General features: G+C 42.0%; 1 protein-coding gene across 5 annotated transcripts in view; it reads right to left on the minus strand.

Annotated features, from left to right (window-relative positions):
- Positions 1-20,342, minus strand: part of PLEKHG1 (pleckstrin homology and RhoGEF domain containing G1) — a 237,122-nt gene that overhangs the window by 86,681 nt on the left and 130,099 nt on the right. For all 5 annotated transcript variants that reach the window (XM_032650792.1, XM_032650793.1, XM_032650791.1 and 2 more), the window contains one exon: positions 8,212-8,720. In XM_032650792.1, coding sequence (XP_032506683.1) covers positions 8,212-8,619 — 408 coding nt within the window. In that variant the 5' untranslated portion in view covers positions 8,620-8,720. The remainder of the gene's footprint in view (positions 1-8,211; positions 8,721-20,342) is intronic.

The raw sequence follows: 20,342 nt of genomic DNA on the forward strand, positions 1-20,342 counted from the left end.
GAGAAGGGCAGGGCAGTGAAAAGGAGGGCATTCACTTTTCTTATAAACTTTATCAGTGTGGCAATAACCTTGCAGCTTCCAAGTATCATCATTCTATTAAGGGTTTGATGGCATTAGTCCATTATCCTCATTGACTCCAGTCTACTCAAGAGGTTTCCAGAACACTAGCAAGAGAAGTACCATCCCTGTCTTCGAACTATGCTAGACCCAAAAGGCCTCTTTTTAAACTGAAATACTACCTATTATGTTCAATAATTTCAAAGAGCCCTGTTGACAGGTCGTATGGATAGGAAAAAACTACAAAAATAAAAGAGGAGAGGGCATCAGGAATCATGGGGAAAAAAGAGGGTGGTGGTGATGGAGACATGAAAGAGGGGAGGAACAAGAGAAGATACATTGGTCTGAATCTGTTCCAGGTCCTAAATGAAGAATTCCATTTCAAACATTCTATAGGGTTATTTAGTAGAGAGAGTAACTATAATCTTGGCAGTAAGCATCATCAGAATCTTTCCTGCTTTCTTCTTCATGTATTTTTATTTTTATTTTTATAAACTTATTTATTTATTTATTTTTGGCTGTGTTGGGTCTTCATTGCTGTGCGTGGGCTTTTCTCTAGTTGCAGCGAGCGGGGGCTACTCTTCATTGCGGTGCGTAGGCTTCTCATTGCGATGACTTCTCTTGTTGCGGAACACAGACTCTTGGCGTGCGGGCTTCAGTAGTTGTGGCTCGCGGGCTGAGCAGTTGTGGCGCACGGGCTTAGTTGCTCCGCGGCATGTGGGATCTTCCCGGACCAGGGCTTGAACCCGTGTCCCCTGCATTGGCAGGCAGATTCTTAACCACTGCGCCACCAGGGAAGTCCCTTCTTCATGTATTTTTTTTTTTTTTTGTGGTACGCGGGCCTCTCACTGCTGTGGCCTCTCCCATTGCGGAGCACAGGCTCCGGACGCGCAGGCTCAGCGGCCATGGCTCACGGGCCCAGCCGCTCCGCGGCACGCGGGATCCTCCCGGACCGGGGCACGAACCCGCGCCCCCTGCATCGGCAGGCGGACTCTCAACCACTGCGCCACCAGGGAAGCCCTTCATGTATTTTTAGTTTTACTTCTAGGGATGGTGGGACACACGGTGTAGGTTTTACAATGAGAATGTTTCAGATATACAAAATGCATGGCGTACGCAGGCAATTGCTCACAAAAATGCTTCCTACTTTTTCTGGGCACACAGCTAGACCATATCTCCAAACTTAGAGTTTGATGTGGAATGAGAGACAGGGTGAGCCATTTCTATGCTTGCCCCAGAACCCCCCACCCCTTCCCCAATGCATGTCTCCATGTCCTCTTGCCCTCCTAGCTGAGACGGCACAGACCCCAGCACAACCTTCGGAGCCACGTACTGAAGAGGACAGAGCCTCATCAGCTTGGTTCCTGAATGACTGCCTGGAGGAGCACAGCTCCCATGAACCTGAACACACACATACATGACTATAAAAGGAGAAACTTCTGTTGTATTAAGTCACTAAATTGGGGGCCTATTTGTTACTGTGGCTTAGCCTACTCTTATACATTATGCCTTCCAAATTTTTGGAACAGTGGTTCTCAACCAAGGGAATTTTGTCCCTCGGGGGCTATTTGGCAATGTCTAGAGGCAATTTTGGTTGTCAAGAGTGGGGATGGTGGTGGTTCTATTGGCATCTAGTGGGTAGAGGCCAGGTTTGCTGCTAAACATCCTACAATGCACATGACTATCCCCTACAGCCAAGAACTATCCAGCCCCAAACGTCTATTGTCCTGCTGTTGCAACACCCTGCCCTAGAGAGCTTAAGAAGAAGATCAAAATCTCTGAGCCCTCCGCTAGACAATAAGAGGAGATTTACAATAACAGTGTAGGAGTAAAAGAGGGGCTTTAGAGTGAAACTTGGGTTCCAGCTCCAGCTCTACCACTATTTACAGATCTTGGATAAGTTCCTTTACTCTTTGTACACGCAGTATTCTTGTGCTAAAAATAAGAAATTATAGTACCCACAAGATGGGGCTGTGGCTGAGGCTTTAAGCGCTTAATGCAGTGCCTGAAATGCGGTAAGTACTCAAATATTAGCTGCTGTTAATGTTGTTTGTTGGTGTTTTTGTTATTAAGGCACATATCTAGAAAATTTAGAAGTGGTAGCTATGAAGTATGTTTACAGCTGTTCGGATTCATTGAGGTGGCGGGTGTGGTCACAAAGCTTAAGGTTTCACATCGGTGATACTCACTGTCTACCGCGCTCCCAGAAGAATCTGACCAATATCGTTATTTTGACTAACTTTCCTAAGTTTTGACTCAAGATCTAGCCAGAACGATTTGGAGGAAATAAACTGACATCATTCATTAAGTATACACGAACTTGTGTGAACAGCCCACAGCTACTTTTGCACAGCAACTCTGCAAACCTCAACTCACTTTGCTTTTACTAGATGCTGCCCACCTTGGCCTACTTTCGATGTTCATTAGCAATTAATCATAAGGTATGATCAGAACATTCTAAATGGACAAAAGAGTTAAAAGGCCAGGTCCCTGCCCTCCCTCCCATATTAGGCTGCAACCAGTAGAAGAGAGGAACACTCAAAGTCACTATGTTCTCATCTTGTAAGTTTCTGTCGTTGTTAAGGTGACAAGAAATGAGAGTGGGGTGGGGTGGGGTAGGGTAGGGAAGGAGGGGGGCGAAACAACAACAAAGAGGCATGGAAACAGTCAAAGTGAAGTTTGGGGGGCTCACGTACAGTGGTTAGATGTGCTATTTGAGGAATAACTTCTACATAAGCACGAAACTACTTAACAGGTTTGCTTCCAAATTACCATAGATCTTAAATGGTTTTAGGAAAGATCTCATTCACCCACCATGATAAAAGTCCTTGGAAGGAAAAATAGACCCATTCAAACAAAAATGCTCAAATGCCATGTAAAAGAAAAAGTATGTTACATTATGCCAAGTGCTACAGCATAAATTCTTTGTTAAACCCACCCACATAATAAGCCTTCATTAAAAACAATCCCTGACAAGTCCTACACTCTAGCGTTGAACACATACTTCCCTCAATATTCAAAAAATCTTAGTCTAAATGAAACTCATAAAAAGTGCCAGTTTATTTAAACTGGAGGGAAAGTAGTGAGTGAGGACATCTGCAAATAGAAAGACAATAAAATCTATGACAGTTCACCACATCTCAACAGCCTCTTCCCTTGGTTCAAAACCTTTCTCCTCTTGTCAAGTATGCTAAGCAGTTATGGCTGGTCCAGGGAATGCCCATGTAAAGCCATCCTTTCACGGCCAAGGGAAAAGAGTAGCAGAGACATACACTGACGTTTCCACACCAAAACATCTTATCTCTCCGACAGAATCCAGGAAACCAGGCTTCAAGAGAAACCACCTCCAAGCTTGACAGCGTTGCCCTTGAGGGGTGGCACAGGACAAAAGCCCACTCAGATTCCATTTTATCCAAGTCTTAGTCACCTCACCAGCCTAAGATCTAAGTCTCCAGGCAGAGTCAAGGGTGGAGTCACTGCACAAATGCCCTGGGCGTGATCACTGGGTTCCTTCATTCACTCTGCACAGATCTGGGAGAGGCTCGCTTCCCAAGCGTGAGAGTTCTCCTTCCACTAACAGATACCTCCGGTGCTAAGGGCATCCTCTTTAAGCTATGGCAACAGGCAGAATAGCTTTCAATGTGCTTCATATCACTAAGTGCGTGGAAAGCATCCTTCTCTCGTCCACCTACCCTGCCACTGTCTGTACTATCACACGATAAACAAAGAGCCCGTGTCGACCAATAAATACAAGAGCTGGGGGTTGGAGAGCAACAGTATAATCCTTGTGTAGCAACAGCTTTTGAACAATGCTGAATGCTTTCAACAAGGATTGCTTAAGGCTTTGGCTCTTTAAATTTTACACAGTAAAGCTATAATAATCACTTCTTAACTTTTTAACACACTGTAAGGATAGAGGTGCTTGGAAAAGGATTTTAGCTTTCTGGAATATGATAAAAAAAAAAACCTCACATGTTACTTTTAATATTCTACCCACTTTTTCCTCACTAAATACACGTCCTCAGCATCCCAAAAGATGATTTAATTTAGTATGTCTTATACTTCAAAGATGCCATTTTGTAGTAGGGATGTAACTTCTAATTACACAGTATTACATGATGCTATGAATTATTTAAAAACTTTCCTAAAAAGGTTAAAACAGGCCATGAACTATATCTGGGGCCAAGTTTATGAGACTGTCAAAGGCTCTTTTATAGATCATTTAGAAAGATTAAAGAAACCCCCTCTACGCATGAGAGTCTCTGCTCAATCTACCGTCCCATTAAACATGAAAGAAACCCTTATTTCCTACTTTCCAGCTATGAATTTCTCCCTCTCCACAAATTGTATCATTGGCGATTTTACTTTTAACTTTTAAAACTTGCTTTCATACTTATTATCTCATTTTATCTGTGAATGTTATTAGGAGCCATATATAGAAATGGAAATAACAGCTCTATTGTTTCTTTCAGTATGGGTGATAGTCAAGACCTCACCTCTCTCTCTCTCTCTCAAATGTCAAGTGTACAAAAGCAAATCACTAGGACGTCAGGCAAAGGAGCAGAGGATGGAGTAGCCATGGGGAGGGGATGGGGGGACAGAGAAAAGGGTCTGGGGAGGATGCAAGGGATGAAGACCAATAACAATAAGAACAATAACATTTCTCAGTTAAATTTTCAGAAAGCATTAGGAATTCATTTTTGAATTCCTAAACGGCATGGGGAAGAAAAAAAACCAATATATTTGGGATTATTTTAATATGATGTCTCTACGTAGGGAAAGAGAGACATACATCCTCTTTTGCCTTGTAACTAACATCTGGGAATCCTATTGCCCAGATAAGGTCAGCAGGATCTCTTCTCAGAAATAAGCTACTCTGATGCTATTTGGTACCATGTTGAGCTATCAAAGCACACAGTATTAACATCTTCTAAAGCAGTGTATATATCAATGACCTTTCACAAAGATGTTTCTTTTTATAAATTCTAAGAACTAAACCTAAACCTGAGTGGTGAGGATTATGTATGGATAGGACATACTACAGATAAAATGTACCGCTTACAGGAAAATTAATTAAACCGAGACTGATTATTGAAGGATATTAGTTAGTGGGAAGTCAATAAAGTAGAGAGTGTGGACAGTCCGAAACTGTGCTACTGCATAAGTGAAAAATGACTTCCCAGTTATCTCTATAAGTGATTAGATGTTTTTTTCCAGAAATAATTCTTGCTTAGAACGTCAACGAACAAACTCTGTCTCTTTGTGTCGTGAGAGATTATGGTAGGTTGTTACTAAGTAGCCCTTTTCTCAACCAAAAATTCTGCATTTGAAAAATTGAGGGTGTTAGAGAACTCAGCTAAAGAATTATAAAAACAGGTTAGAAATGGATCAAGAAAAATGGATTTTTAAAGGAGTTAACGCTTTGTATTTTAAAAGAATACCCCTCATAACAGTCTTTATTGGGTAAGGTTGCTGCAAGCTAGAAAATAATTGGTTACTCTCCATAAAGGAAAGAACTAGATAAAACAAAATTTTATCAAGATCAAGATAAAATAAAACAAGAATTTTATCTAGTTCTTTCCATAAAGGAAAGAACTAGGTAAAACAAAATTTCACAATTTTGTGAAAATTGTGATCTTGAGAAACAGAGGTGGTCACACACAAAAGTGTGTCGAGAAGAGGCTGCAGTGACCAATCCTGATCTGAAGAGACTCTGCACTTTTCTAGGCGGGGAAGGGATGTGACTCGAAGCATCCCGGTGACTTTGGAGCAAAGCAGCATCTACTTCTTCCTACCCGGTGCCTCCTTCTATATTTGGGACATTTCTCCCAACCACCCTCACTCCAACAACCTTCTCCATCTCTCCTCTCCCTCTTACGTGTCACCTCAGATTTTCCGTGGGTTCCTCAGAAATAATCCAATTGCCTTCAAAATAATAATGTTGGAATCACCCATTTAAAATTACTTTTTCCTAATTAAATTTCTGCTGTAGTGAATTACTAATCTGTTTATTTTTGTGAAAGACTTCAGGTAAGACAGCTATAACTGGGCCGGTCGAGAGTGGTTTGTTCACTCTCAACCAGCAAATTCAGAAGAGGCCGGTGATGATGATAGTTTCCACTTATTAATTGCTTACCACGTTGCAGGCGCTGTCGTGTGAGCTTTTTATGTATTATCAAGTTGAATTCTCATAATAACAACCCTATAAGGCAGGTATGATTAGTCTCATTTTACAGTTGATGAAATGCAGGCACAAATACATAGTCTAATACAGGGCTTGGCGAACCATGGCCCTTGGGTCCAGCCCAGCCCTAAAGTTTTCCTGGAACTTACACGCCCCTTCATTGACATAGTGTCTGGGGCTGCTGCTGGGCTACAGTGGCAGGACTGAGCAGTTAGGACTGACAGCTTAGGGCCCAGAAAGCCTAAAATATTTACTATCTGGCCCTTTATAGAAAAAGTCCACTAACCCCTAGTGTAAAACATGGCTAACGCACTGATAAGGGAAAAAAGACAAGAACGTTTGGAGAGCTTGGAATAAAACTTCTGCTGAAACTTTCTTAGAAAAAAAATTCTGTCTTGATCTGTTTTCTTTCATACACATCTTACCTTATTTCTTCTCACCTAAGGTTTGTCAATCAGCCTCAGAAAAAAAAAAAAAGTGTTCACAGAATCCCAGCTTAGTCACTGAAGGTTTCTCTGTCAGTACGGTGAGTTTTGATGAAGTGGTAAAGTTTCCAAGAAAGAAAGAAAAAGGGACAGACCAAAGAAAGCTCTGACAACCATAACTTTCCTGAGAGGTTCCAAAATTTTTGGCAGTCTCACAGGTATTCCTTCTCAAGTACAAATGACGTCATTGATGAAATTAAAGAAACAATTGGCCTGGTTTATTCTACATTTGGTATCACATATTGTTTTGGTTGAGCATCAATTGATTTTTCTATTTTTACTGGGAAGTTATGTCATAACTATTTTTAGTAGACAGTGTCTGGTTCCATCATTTGTGGAACTCAACACACAATTGTGCCTTAAGAATTTGTTTTTCCCCTAAAGCTATAAGAATGTATATATTCGGTGGAGAATGTCCTCATCAGCAAATATTCCACCACTTTATTCTGAAACACATTTTAGATTAAAAGTCTAAAAACAGGAAGTAGGCACTAACGGATGAAAGAATCTGGGATAGTACTAGGCAGCAAAGGGAGTGTAGCTTTATAATAATATCAATTTGCCTTTGAACCATTAATACTAATATTTTAAATCATTAATTGAGAATGAATTAATATCTGAGTGGCTCTGGTAATTCTTACTTTATCCTTGAAAACCTAACTCTAAATCAAAGTCAAATTAATAATTGAATAAATCAACTATACTCCCACATAAAATAAAAACTTAAAAAATAAAGAAAGGATACAGAGAAAACAACAACAACAAATTAATCATTGAATTTCCAGAGTCTGCGATCTGGTACCTGAGCTGAGTTCAATTTGCAGGGAGTCAAAGAATTTATGCAAACTTGCTTACCATAAAAGGAAAGTAAATGCCTAAGAACAAGCCCAGGGTTTTTCTCTAACTTTCACCACCTTCCCTCAGATACCAACCAATACAGAAAACAGCATCAAACGGTAATTCCCAGGCTTGTTTGCATAGAAGAATCACCTGGGGATCTTCCATAATTTCCTCCTACCCGCAGACCACACCCCAGGCCCAGGAAGTCGGTCTCTGGAGGTGAGACACAGGCATCTATAGATTTGGAAGCTCCAGACACCAGGAGACAATTGTGATCAAGGCGAAGATAGCCTGATGGGCTCAGTCAGTACACACCTGACACCTGCAAGTCAGGAAGCCTCCATCCTCTGTCTGCTCCACGCTCTGCCAGAGACGCTCAGACCTTTGGGGCAGGATTCACTAACACAACACACCGGTGTATACACCGGTATCATCATTCTTACTCCCAGCGCGTAATCAATTCGTGAGTGCAAGTATTAAGAGGATCTTAGCACAGAGAGGATGGCCCTAGGGTTCCTCTTAAGTTATGATCTGTTTAAACATTCACACCACTCTTGCATCTTAGAAGACACCTGGCTGTGCTCTTGATTTTGCGAACAGGTTGATCCTGCAGGACAAATTTTAAAAGCCGACAATTTGTCTTACCTCTACGATGCTTTTTAAATCTTGCACGTAAGTCCTTTCGGTCTCCAGAATCTCCTGCACAACTCTGTCCACATAGAGCAGCTTGGGGCTGGTGGCTGATTCTGCCCCCGTTTTGGTCGCCCCGTTGGTTTCCACCCTGTGCTGGGCCCAGGGTTGCCTCTCACTGCCCTGGTCCGTGTTCTGTTGGGCGGATGCGCTGTCCCTCGGCAGCTCGCTGCTGGAAAACGGCCTGGCTGGCATCAGCTCCAGCTTTATGGCCCCTGCTTCCTTATCCTGGGGAAACAAGCCCAAGTGGCTGTTTGAAACTAAGGTCATTCTGCTGCCAAAGGAACCATGGCTGTCCCGGGAGGAGGCCGAGGACGACGTGGAACCAAAGCTGACCGGGCGGTCGCTGTCAGAAAGCTCCATGGCTTTCAGTTCTTGGGAGCAGCGGGAGGGCCTGGCTGTGGTTTTGGGATCTGGAGCTTGTGTTACAGCTGATGGCACTTCAAGACGCAACTGGTGCACATCTATACGCATGAAAAAAAATAAATAAGGAAAAGGACAAGATAAGCAAGGTAGGCAAGTATTTTTAAATTATATCAAACAGAAAGTTTAAAGGCGGTTAAAACCTAGCTCAATCTACGCAGTCCAAAGCAAAAAGGTAGCAAGTTAGGTATAGACGGAAATGTAAAGATACCCATGGGACGCTGAGTTGCAGAGTTGGAGTTTCTAAAGCATCACATGGAAATGCATCAGAATCAGAGTCTCCGGCACTACCTCGGACCTACTGACCGTCAGTCTGCGTTTTCCCAAGACGCCAATGCCATGTGCGCACACTTTAAAGTTTGAGAAGCACTGCATCCACGGCCTCAAAGTGTGAGCACCTGGGATGACTAATAGAGCAGATTAGTCCAGATCTACTAAATCAAGGCTCAGGGCTCAGGGCACAAGGAATCTAGAGCTTTAACAAGCACCACAGGTGATGCTTATGTATTTAAAACACATCCTACGTGATTCTTATTGTATTTTGAGAAGCACTGTTTTAGATTTTAAGTATTCCACTATAATTCCACAAAAATTTAAGCTACCAACCTGGAAGCACCACTACTTGACTTAACAACGCTGACAATTTTACACTTTACTTGTAACACAGCGTTAAAGAAAGTGTCACATGGACAATAATTTTCTAATGCTGGGTAAGAAAACCCAAAATATTGAGACTCACATCCCCGTTAAAACTTAACCGTCCCATCAGAACATTTCTCCAAATCTCTTCTTGAAAGCTGGCATTCCATTTGCGGTCTACATGGAGTTACGCTGTTACAGAGTATATTTGATGAACACGTTCTGCACGTAGAGTTCAATAACATGACAGTGTGACCATGCAATTAAATAACAGCACTTAAATCTTGGGTCCAAAAAAGACCTTTCATGGACTTTAAATTTGCAGAAGCTATTTTGGTGAAACACACCAAGTTCCAGTCTTCTTCATGTGAAAGGCAGGATCCACGCTGTATCCCCCTAGCAATGCTATCCCAGGTTTACAGAAACAAAATGCCTCGCGATAAAGAGAGTGATTAGTGAAGAAATCTGTTTGATTTCAAAATCTACCAAAATCCATGTTTATAGGTCTTGTTAGAAAAACAAGAGCGTGAAACTTAGGTATGGAAGGTTATAAGAAGACAAATACAATAACAAGAATATAGACTAATGATTGTCTTTTCAAAAGGAACATGAATTTGGTTTGACTTGATAATAAAGATCATCAAACAGCTGGTACCAATATTTCCAAAATAAAAAAGAACCCATCAAGTCTATATCCTTCAACATCCAGACTTTTTCTAGATGGTTTATATCCATGGTACATATCTGTGCAAGATTATACTGCAATTATTAAAACTATGAATGTCAAGTAAAGGAACTGATGGGTCAACAAGAAGGAACGGTAAGAAACGTGCAGAAAATCAGTAAATTACCAGCATAACCACTACCACGTGGTATATTTGCCCCCCAATTTTTAAGGCTTTTGCGATATTCTTTCTGCTTGCTCTGTAACAGCTTTATGGCCTATAAAACATGGATTGGTCATAGTAGTTAAAATGCACCTGTGCTGAAAATCCAGCTCCAACTTGAGTGCCGGAAGAATCCAAGCAGCAGCCGGGCACTTACGTATGTTTACAGCAAAGGATGCTCACCCATGTCTCGGACTGGTGTTGAGAAAGTCCTGGGCAGTTCAGATTAGGAGCAGACACACAACGGCACCCATCACAACCATAAGCATGAGGTTGATGTCACTTTCAGGAATGGGCACTAACTTATATAAGTATATAAGGGTTCTTTGAGGTCCCAATGGGCGAATGAGGCTATGAATTAGGACCAAGCATAAGTTGGACGTACTACTCTTTATGAAAGAGCATCTGGAAAGGTCTAGATCATCTATTCCCCATAGATATGGATACGCTGGTCTCCAGGACAACTTCTGATTTTCCGACCAGATGAGAATCAACCTTCTCTCCAGTAGAGAAAACCATATTTGATAGTAACATCACTCTTGGCAAATATTCATTATCAGGATGGTGAAAAATGAACACAACAGAGAGACTCATTTCTTTACTTACTTTCACTCCAAGTTAGCCAGCCAATATTGGGACCAAGGGATTAAAGAGGCACAAATAATTACCAGATGTTTAGAGGAGTCCGTGTTGGGCTGCTAGGGCTGCTAGTGCCTTTTATACTTTCAAAGGCTGGAGAGAGTGGGATACGATACTCGGGTCAACAGGGATCCCTTCATGGATGAATCTTATATACCAGCATCAGTTGGACCTGGTTCCAAGGAAGGCTTCATATGTCCCGATACCAGGCCTTGTGCTCTAGGTCACTGGACCAGCCCATTCAGAGTGCCAACTGAATAGAATAAAATAGAATATTTGAGATACTTGGTATCTCTAGTATTTGGCCAACTTGGGGCTTTCTGTCCCAAATTACATACTTTCCAAAACTGCCAATGACAGAAGTGAAACATTTAAAACTAGGTCATATAATGGCATATAATAGGGGACTGCATTTGTTAATGGATAACACTTTTTATGTTGATTATATAATTATAGTTTTCTCACATAAGGAAATGTACCTCATAAAAACTGTCTAGTCTTGTTCTCACCTCCTTCAAAATAATTTAAGATTTCCACTCTGCCTGGCCTATTCCTCCTAATACAATTCATCAATTGTTAATATTTATCTCTAGAGCTGCACTTTTCAACACAGTAGCCAGTAGCCACGTGTGACTACTGAGCACTTGAAATGCACCTCATCCAAATTGAGATGTGCTCTAAGTGCAAAACATACGCCAGCTTCCAAAGATGCGGCATGAAACAGATAAGCGTAAAATACTTAACTAATAATCTTCATATTAATTATGTGTTGAAATCATACTTTGGAATAGTGGGTTAAATAAAAGATCTTCTTAAAATTATTTTCACTGGTTTCATCTTACCTTTTAAAATGTGGCTACTAGAAAATTACAAAATATATACGTCTTGCATTGTATTCCAGTTGGACAATGCTGATCTAGAAATCTTCTAGATAATTATATTATTCTGTAAGATTTAAACTTACTTCCTTATCAATCTTTATTCCAATAATAGTGAATGAAGAGGTAAATACAATTTGAAGTTTATCTTTTTTTTACTCCATTCGTTAATATACAATATTGTTATGAGATAGTGAAGATAGAATTGGGAGACAAGGGCTGTGTACTGGATATTGGGGTAGCTGGTTTCCCATGATAAACTGAAACACGAGAAAGAAAACTGTAGAGCAAGAGAGCTTTATCCGGGACTCCCCTGGTGGCGCAGTGGTTGAAAATCCGCCTGCCAACGCAGGGGACACAGGTTCGAGCCCTGGTCCGGGAAGATCCCACATGCCGCAGAGCAACTGAGCCCATGCGCCATAACTACTGAGCCTGCACTCTAGAGCCTGCAAGGCAAACTACTGAGCCCTCGTGCCACAGCTGTGCTAGAGCCTCCGTGCCTAGCGCCTGTGCTCCACAACAAGAGAAGCCACTGCAATGAGAAGCCCGTGCACCGCAATGCAGAATAGCCCCCGCTGGCCACAAGCGGAGAAGGCCCATGCACAGCAATGAAGACCCAACGCAGCCAAAAATAAATAAATAAATGAATTTAAAAAAATAAAAAAAGAAAGCTTTATCCTCCCCTTGAGTGAAAGATGTTGGTGATTGTGTTAACATTTGGGTAACTTGCTGCTTTGCTTTGCTCTCCTTCTCAAAGCCTCTCTCTTTTTCTTACCAGATCTCAAACACAGGACTAATAATATAGCAACTTCTGAGAATTTGCCAGTCATTACTAATGGCCCATGTTAGTGGATCTTTTGACCATGAATACCCTAAAGTAAGCTGATTTTCCCGCCTTGAGGGTCTTGGTCCTTCTGACCCTTGGTAAACCTGGACGTGGTGGTGGCGGAAGCACGTGTAGAGGGGCCTTGATTCTTACAACTAGGAGTACTGTAGCTTAAAAGCCTTCAAAATAAAAACATTCCTTCTTGTCCCATTCTCAGTAAAAAGAACAATATGGCTGTATGGCTCCCATGTAGATAACTTTCACACATCTTACTTCAAGACAAGCCTCCCTAATTTTTTTCTAGGCAAAAGAGCTTGAATTCCTTGGCTTTTCTTTGTTTGCTCTTCAAACGTCCACTATTTTAATTGCCCTCCTTTGGAATGTCACTGTCAGAATCAAAAGTAGCACTTCTTGGCTCTAACTTGCCTCTGAGGCTGATTTAGGGGTGAAGCAGAACTTTCATTGGCAGGAAAAGTCCATGCTTCTCTGACCATGTTTACAAGTTGAAGGGGAGACTGATGGGGCCACAGCTGACCACACCCTGTCACAACCCCCAAGGAGAGCTTTACAATGCAAGGCAAAACTATATGCACAGGACTTCCCTGGTGGTGCAGTGGTTAAGAATCCGCCTGCCAATGCAGGGGACATGGGTTCGAGCCCTGGTCTGGGAAGATCCCACATGCTGCAGAGCAACTAAGTCCATGCGTCACAACTACTGAGCCTGCACTCTAGAGCCCAAGAACCACAACTACTGAGCCCACGTGCCACAACTACTGAAGCCTGCGTGCATAGAGCTCGTGCTCCGCATCACAAGAAGCCCGTGCACCACAATGAAGAGTAGCCCCCACTCGCTGCAACTAGAGAAAGCCCGCGCGCAGCAACGAAGACCCCATGCAGCCAAAAATAGATGAATGAATGAATGAATGAATTAATTAAAAAAAAAAATGATATGCACAGCTGGGAGGAGGAGTGATCAGGATTTCCAAATTCTGCTCATTGCTACTCTAGACTTCAAATACCTAATTGGAGTTCCTTGGCAGGACAGTCATGGACATCAAGAGAATGTATAGTGCTCAGGACCAGTGAATAACTAAAATTATGTAGTTCCGTGTTACACTCTCTGTGAAGAGGAGGAAATAGAGGGACTAAAGTATAAGCAAGAAGTTATTCTATCAGCCAGCAAAGTTCACTTTGAGTCTTTGGTAGAGCCTCAAAGTTGTAAACTGACTTGATGATTCAAAAAACAAACAAACTTTTGAGTCAAAGTTATAAAGATATTCATTTATATATTTCAAAGACAACACCAACTATTTGCGGAGTTCTCCTCTACACATCTCTGGGTTAATAGTGAAGGGCTCAGTAGATAAAAGCTACCAGATATCAACCTCTCCGTTTTCTAAAATACCAACATGATTCTTGTATTAATGGTAAGTCCAAGGCTACAATTACACGTTTCTGCTCAGAGTGTTCAATCCAAGGAACATGATTTTCATTTTTATTTGTAGCTGTTTGGTAATGAAGAAGTAAAAAAATCTTCTTACCATGTTAATTTCTTAGTCTTGACCAGTGTACTCTGGTAATGCAAGATGTTAACACTGGGGGAAGCTGGATGAAGGGCATACGGAAGCACTTAACTATTTGGCAAATTTTCTGTAAATTAAAAAATTTTCCAAAATAAGTAATTTTAAAAAGTCTTGTTACCATTGAAGAGTCAGTAAAGCAAAAATTTGGACAAGAAGATCAAGGATAGGAAAAGCTGCTTTGCAAAAATGCTTTTGTTCAAACAAGAGGTGAGGGGTTGAAAGAGAATCAAAGATTTCTTTGGGCTGTAAAGTCTGATACTAAATATTTAGATTATTTACTAACTGGCTCCTATCCAGTCAGTAAAAACTAAGAGGTACAACGGCTCCTGCAGTTGAGTAGGGATTGAGTTAGATAGCCCTAATTAATGCAACTAATATATTAGCTAAATTGCCTTAGCTAAGGTGGTGACTCCTGAATTTCTATTCAGGTCACAGGCATGTCGGTTTGGTTAGAAGAGGACCTAAGGGAATTCCCTTAAGTCTCTTCATGTAAATACAGTTTTTTACTTTTACTATCTGCTTTTTGAAGGTGATTTGGTGTGGGAGGTGAAGGAGATTATGGGGTGGGGTTAAAGCTACTCTGTGGGTTGCTATCACTTTCAGGGAGATGGGTAGTTGTCCACCAAAACCCACCCCCCCTTCTTCTTTAGTGAATAGAGTTTCAGCTGAGCACACTTCCCAGCCTCCTGTCATTAGATGTGGCCATGTGGTCAAGTTCTCACCTGTGGAAAAGATATATGTCCCTCTGGGGGTCCACTTTTCAAGCATCAGACGCTGGTCCTCCACGTTCTTCTCCCTTCCCACGGGGACCCAGATGACGCAGGGATCTTTGCCTGAGCCATGAACATGACACCAATGCCCTACAGTATGGCAGAGCACGAAGACAGAAGGGCCTTGCAATAACTGGGTCTGGATGTGCCCTGAGCCACCCCATTAAAAAGTCTGGTTATCCTGAAACTGATGTGCTGTGGAGAAACCATGTGGTGAGACCCCATTCATATGCAGAGAGAAGCTGAAGGGATGCTGGCTGACCTGGCCCCTGCTGTCAGAGTTTCCAGCTCAGGCACCAGATGTGTGAGAGAGCAGCCTCTGAGATGACCCCAGCCCTGTCACGTCTGACTGCAGCACCAGGAGACTCTGAACCATACCCACCTCGAAGAGCCTCTCCTGAACTCCCGAGTCACAGAAACCTTGAGAGATTAGAAATGATTGTTGTTGTTCCAAACCACTAGGCTCTGAAGTGATTTGTAACGCAACGAGAGATAACCAGAACAACCTCTGTTATAACAGATCTGCCTTACCATGATGTGCCAGAGCTTTAACTCTGTCAAAATTATCCTGAAAAAACAAAACAAAACGCACGCCCCTTCCCCCTCACACAGAGCCTCGCAGCTCATTCACATGTGTCATTACCTTTAGAACATTTTATAGGTGGGAAAAAAGATAGAGAGGTTAGGTAACATCTTGCTCAAACCTGAACAGTGAATCAGAGACTATGGTTTCTGATTTCTAGTCCATTATTTCTTATACTTGGCTATAGATTCATACAAGAGGGCAGAAAAAGAGCTTAGAGATTAGGAAATGAAGCACTAAACATAAGCTACTTGTATTAAGTACATGACACCAATGTGCCAATAGCGTGTGTGTGTGGGAAGGAATGAATATGTGCCCACCTGTGTGTGCAGAAGGAGCTCAGAGGACCAGCCAGAAATCAAGTTATGACATAACAGTTTCTGCTTCAGAGGATTTGCGTTTCTGCCCTGGCTCTGTACCATGGAGGTTTCTATTGCGATCTTTGAGTCTCTGGTTTCCTCACGCGTAAGTGAGGCAGCTGGACTAGATGACTTTCCCGGGCCATCCAACGGTGGGGATGCAGCTCCTACTCTGAAATCACCAAGTCACTGGCTGCCACACCTGCATGGCCCATTCCTAGCTGGGATCACAGGACAAGCAGTAACCACAAAATAGCAATTTTCTTCTCTATTCTACTAACGCCAGGTCTTAGATGATGAAATGTATATCACTGACTTTGCCAAAGGCTAAAAACCCTCTATTTTTAATTCAGATTAAATCATAATCTATGCTCCGGCTTCCTTCCTGTTCGTGTGGAAATTTCAGTCTCGAGGCAGTAACGAAACAATGATAGCTACATACACAGGCTCCATCTGCATTGAGCACGCTCAGTTCCAAAAACATCTCTGCGCATTTCAGAGGGAGGATTAGGCTAAACAACATTTCTTCAAGAAAAAGGAGGAGGAAGAAGAGGAGAAATCCAAATACCTAACACTAACACTAGGAATAGCACTCTGAGAAAGTAAGCCATCCATAAAGTACACTAAACATTTTCTCAGAGAAAAAAAGAGGAGGAAGAGAATTCAGTGTCTAACAATAGAGATCTGAGTGAATAAATCCATCTAGAAAGTACAATATACAACTATTAAATGTCATGCCCTTTCAAATCCTTAAGTGTGTAGAAAATGGTCATAATTACAGCTGAGTAATATGGGTGGTTTACAAAACATAGGTACAAGGTGATCCCAATTTTGAATTTAAAATACTACTTGTTTATTATCCACATGAGAAAAAGATTGAGAGGATATAGAATAAAATACTGACACTGGTTTTACCAAATAGGAGAATGGATGATTTTTCTTTTGATATTTATCTGTAAATATCACTTTTCCTCAATAACGGTATCACTTTGATAATCTGAAAAAGTTATTTAAAGAAATTAAAAATCACAACCTTGGTTGGTATCAAATATTTAAATATTTTAAATGAAAATAATTGATTTTATGTTCAATATGATTAATGAAAAGGAATGCCAAATATATACATCTTCTCTAAAATATATTAGTAACGCTAAATTAAAATAATTTAAAAATAACCAAAAAAAAGATTCTAATGTACAACAGCACTGACTACAATCCATGCCCTTTTCTCTCCAATTATTCCTGCTAACAAAAGGATTTCTTACCAATAAACACTCAACATGGAAACTGCATTTACTTAGTCAACTTTGGTTACCACCAGACTCAGGCTGAGTTTCATCACTACAGTTGCTAAGCATAAACTTCGCAAACATTGATTTTTGTGCCCCCCCCCCCCCCCCGCCTAACCTGCATGAACCTCATAAAGGAAGCACATGAAAGTACTCAGCAGTCGCTGCATGAACACTTAGGGTTTTAGTTTTCTCCCCAGCGTCACCAACATCAGCTCTCTAATTTCAACCTAACTTTAAGGGGAGATCAAATCCAAACCAAAACAAGGCAAACACACTTGAAGGCAGACTGCAGTTCAGATGGAGGAAAAAAAAATCACCTTCTAGACTGATTCCATTGTTGGAGAACTCTTTTCAGTACCTCGTGTTCGTAACAGAACAGTTGTAATATATGCAAGCAAGCTGCTGGCCCTGCGCAGCGTGGTGGAGAAAACCCCTGCGACAGTTTCTCACCAAGGCTTGATGGGCTCCGCTGCTCCAGGGGGAAGGACCGAAGGTGTGGGGCATGGGTTCCGCGGGCACATCCACATTTGCACCTACCTGGGCTCTACCCAGGCTGAGCCGCATTGTCTGCCTTCAGCTGATGCAGTGACCTCACTGGGAGCTCAGTCAGGTAAAACCAGAAGACTTTACTAGTCTGTGCAGCTCCTTCCGTAGAAATATTGCATGAGTCAGCTTTTATCTCTCAAAACCCAACACACAAAGGCTTTACAAAAACCTGATTGGCAACTTTCTCCCTGCCTTTTTCCCCCTGGTGTGCAGACCACAGACTTCAGCATCACTAAGAGCCTTAAATGAAACATGACATCATTCAGCTGAGAAACAGGACAATAGACACCACTGTGGGTAACTTGAAAATGCACACTTCGCTGAGCAACACCCTGCGACTGCCATTCTTTTGTGAACATCAAATACAACCCACACTCGCCTATAGCTGCTTGGGCTCTACCTTCCTGGCTCTGGCCACGGTTCTCATTAAACTCCACAAAAGCGGCAAGGTCTCAGAGCTCTCATATTTTCAAGTTCACTTCTCGAACTTTGTCTGTTTCAAAGGAGAGGGACACATCTTTTGCATAAGTTTTAAAGTGAAGTTTGGGGGTGGGGTGGAGAATAACACACAGTTGAAGGAAGTTTGAATCCTTAGTTTCCCTTAACGGGACAATTAATACAGTTTTAAGTACGTGAAGTTACACAAGAATACATTTAAGCTTGAGTATTTTAAAAACAGTATTGAAAAATCTATCAGAAGACAAATACCTATAATGTAAACTTAAGGCATTTCTTAGGAAAACAGTTTAGTTCTGTGACTTTATATTCATAAATACTAAGTAGTGGGCTTCCCTGGTGGTGCAGTGTTTAAGAACCCACCTGACAGTGCAGGGGACATGGGCTCGAGCCCTGGTCCCAGAAGATCCCACATGCCGTGGAGCAACTAAGCCCGTGCACCACAACTACTGAGCCCGCGTGCCACAACTACTGAAGCCCACTTGCCTAGGGCCCGTGCTCCACAACAAGAGAAGCCACCGCAATGAGAAGCCCAAGCACCGCAACGAAGAGTAGTCCCCGCTCGCCACAACTAGAGAAAGCCGGCACACAGCAACGAAGACCCAATGCAGCCAAAAATAAATAATAAATTAATTAATTAATAAAAAAATACTAAGTAGTAAAGACAGAATGATCTTACTCCCCCACGTTGGTAGGAGAGACCTTCGAATTATATTGGGTTTCCATTTCCCTAAGGCTACCTGTCCTTCTTAAAATGCTATATCTATTTTTATATCAAGATTGAAAAGGTTCTTATTTGAGAAAGATATTGAGTTCTTCAGATGAAGGTCTTCAGGAGTACAAAAATATTCTTGAAAACTGATACCACTGCACCATGGAGCTAAAACTCAAAGTATGGGGCTTCCCTGGTGGCACAGTGGTTGAGAGTCCGCCTGCCGATGCAGGGGACACGGGTTCGTGCCCCGGTCCAGGAGGATCCCACATGCCGCGGAGCGGCTGGGCCCATGAGCCATGGCCACTGAGCCTGCGCATCCGGAGCCTGTGCTCCGCAGCGGGAGAGGCCACAGCAGTGAGAGGCCCGCGTACCGCAAAACAAAACAAAACAAAACAAAACAAAAGTAAACCAGAAACTCAAAGTATGGATTATGCCCATGTGTAGACACCTAAAAGTAAACTATTTCAGAGGATCAAAATCCTTTAAATAGAAGTTCCGTTTAAACCGTTCACTGGTGGTTATGGAAAATAACATTAGCCGATCATCTTTAATACTGCTATTTCTATCATGTCTATTAAGTGATTTTAAACTAACAACATAATAGGATAATCTGTTTTAACGCCTATTTCCTTTCAAATAAGGCTGAACATACGCGGGGCTACACCAGTGGGCCATTATGGTGGAAATTTATCAATCAGTTCAGAAGACAACTTGTTTCTCCCCCACAAAACTCACCAGTTTGATGGAAATCACTAAGTCACAGATGCTGAAAAAGGTAGTTTGAAAGGAAGGGCCCTCCCTGGGCTGTGGGGACTCTCTTAGTCCTCTATTCTGTCCTCCTCAGTGATCTCTCTTGCCCTCTGAAATGACGCCCCCCAGACCCGTGTCCAAGTCCCCCATATCTGCCGAACTAAGAGTCAGGTCAAATCTTATGAGCCCCATCTAATCTTCCACAACCACTCCAGCCCACTGCTCTTTCCATTTGTTAAGAGACTGTTTATTACACGTAGAGTAAGTGTCACGTGGTCTTATATTTATTTTCTAATCGTCTCTCTCCTACCCTGGATTATTAGCTTGGGGAGCAGGGACCCTTCCGATGCTGTAGATTTGATATTCATGTGGAAGACACAAAGATCTAAATTCTGTGATGGGGTGGTATATACAGAAGCCCTTGGCTTCTTTATTTTGGCCACGCCACGCAGTATGTGTGGATCTTTGTTCTCCGACCAGGAATCAAACCCGCGCCCCTTGCAGTGGAAGCGTTGAGTCTTAACCACTGGACCGCCAGGGAATTCTCTCTTGGCTTCTTATTGACTCATATGCTTCCTGTGCATATCTGCAGATGACGAGTTAACTCCTTTATCTTCCAATAAAATTTTATTGTACTTGGGTTTTTTGTGTGTGTGTGGCCAAGAAACGTATTTTTAAAAAGCCATTTCTGAGAGATGCTGTGTACATTACAGTGATTTAAAGTATACCGGAGGATGTGT

Source organism: Phocoena sinus, chromosome 12, assembly GCF_008692025.1.
Source record: "Phocoena sinus isolate mPhoSin1 chromosome 12, mPhoSin1.pri, whole genome shotgun sequence".
NCBI classification, from domain to species: Eukaryota; Metazoa; Chordata; class Mammalia; order Artiodactyla; family Phocoenidae; genus Phocoena; species Phocoena sinus.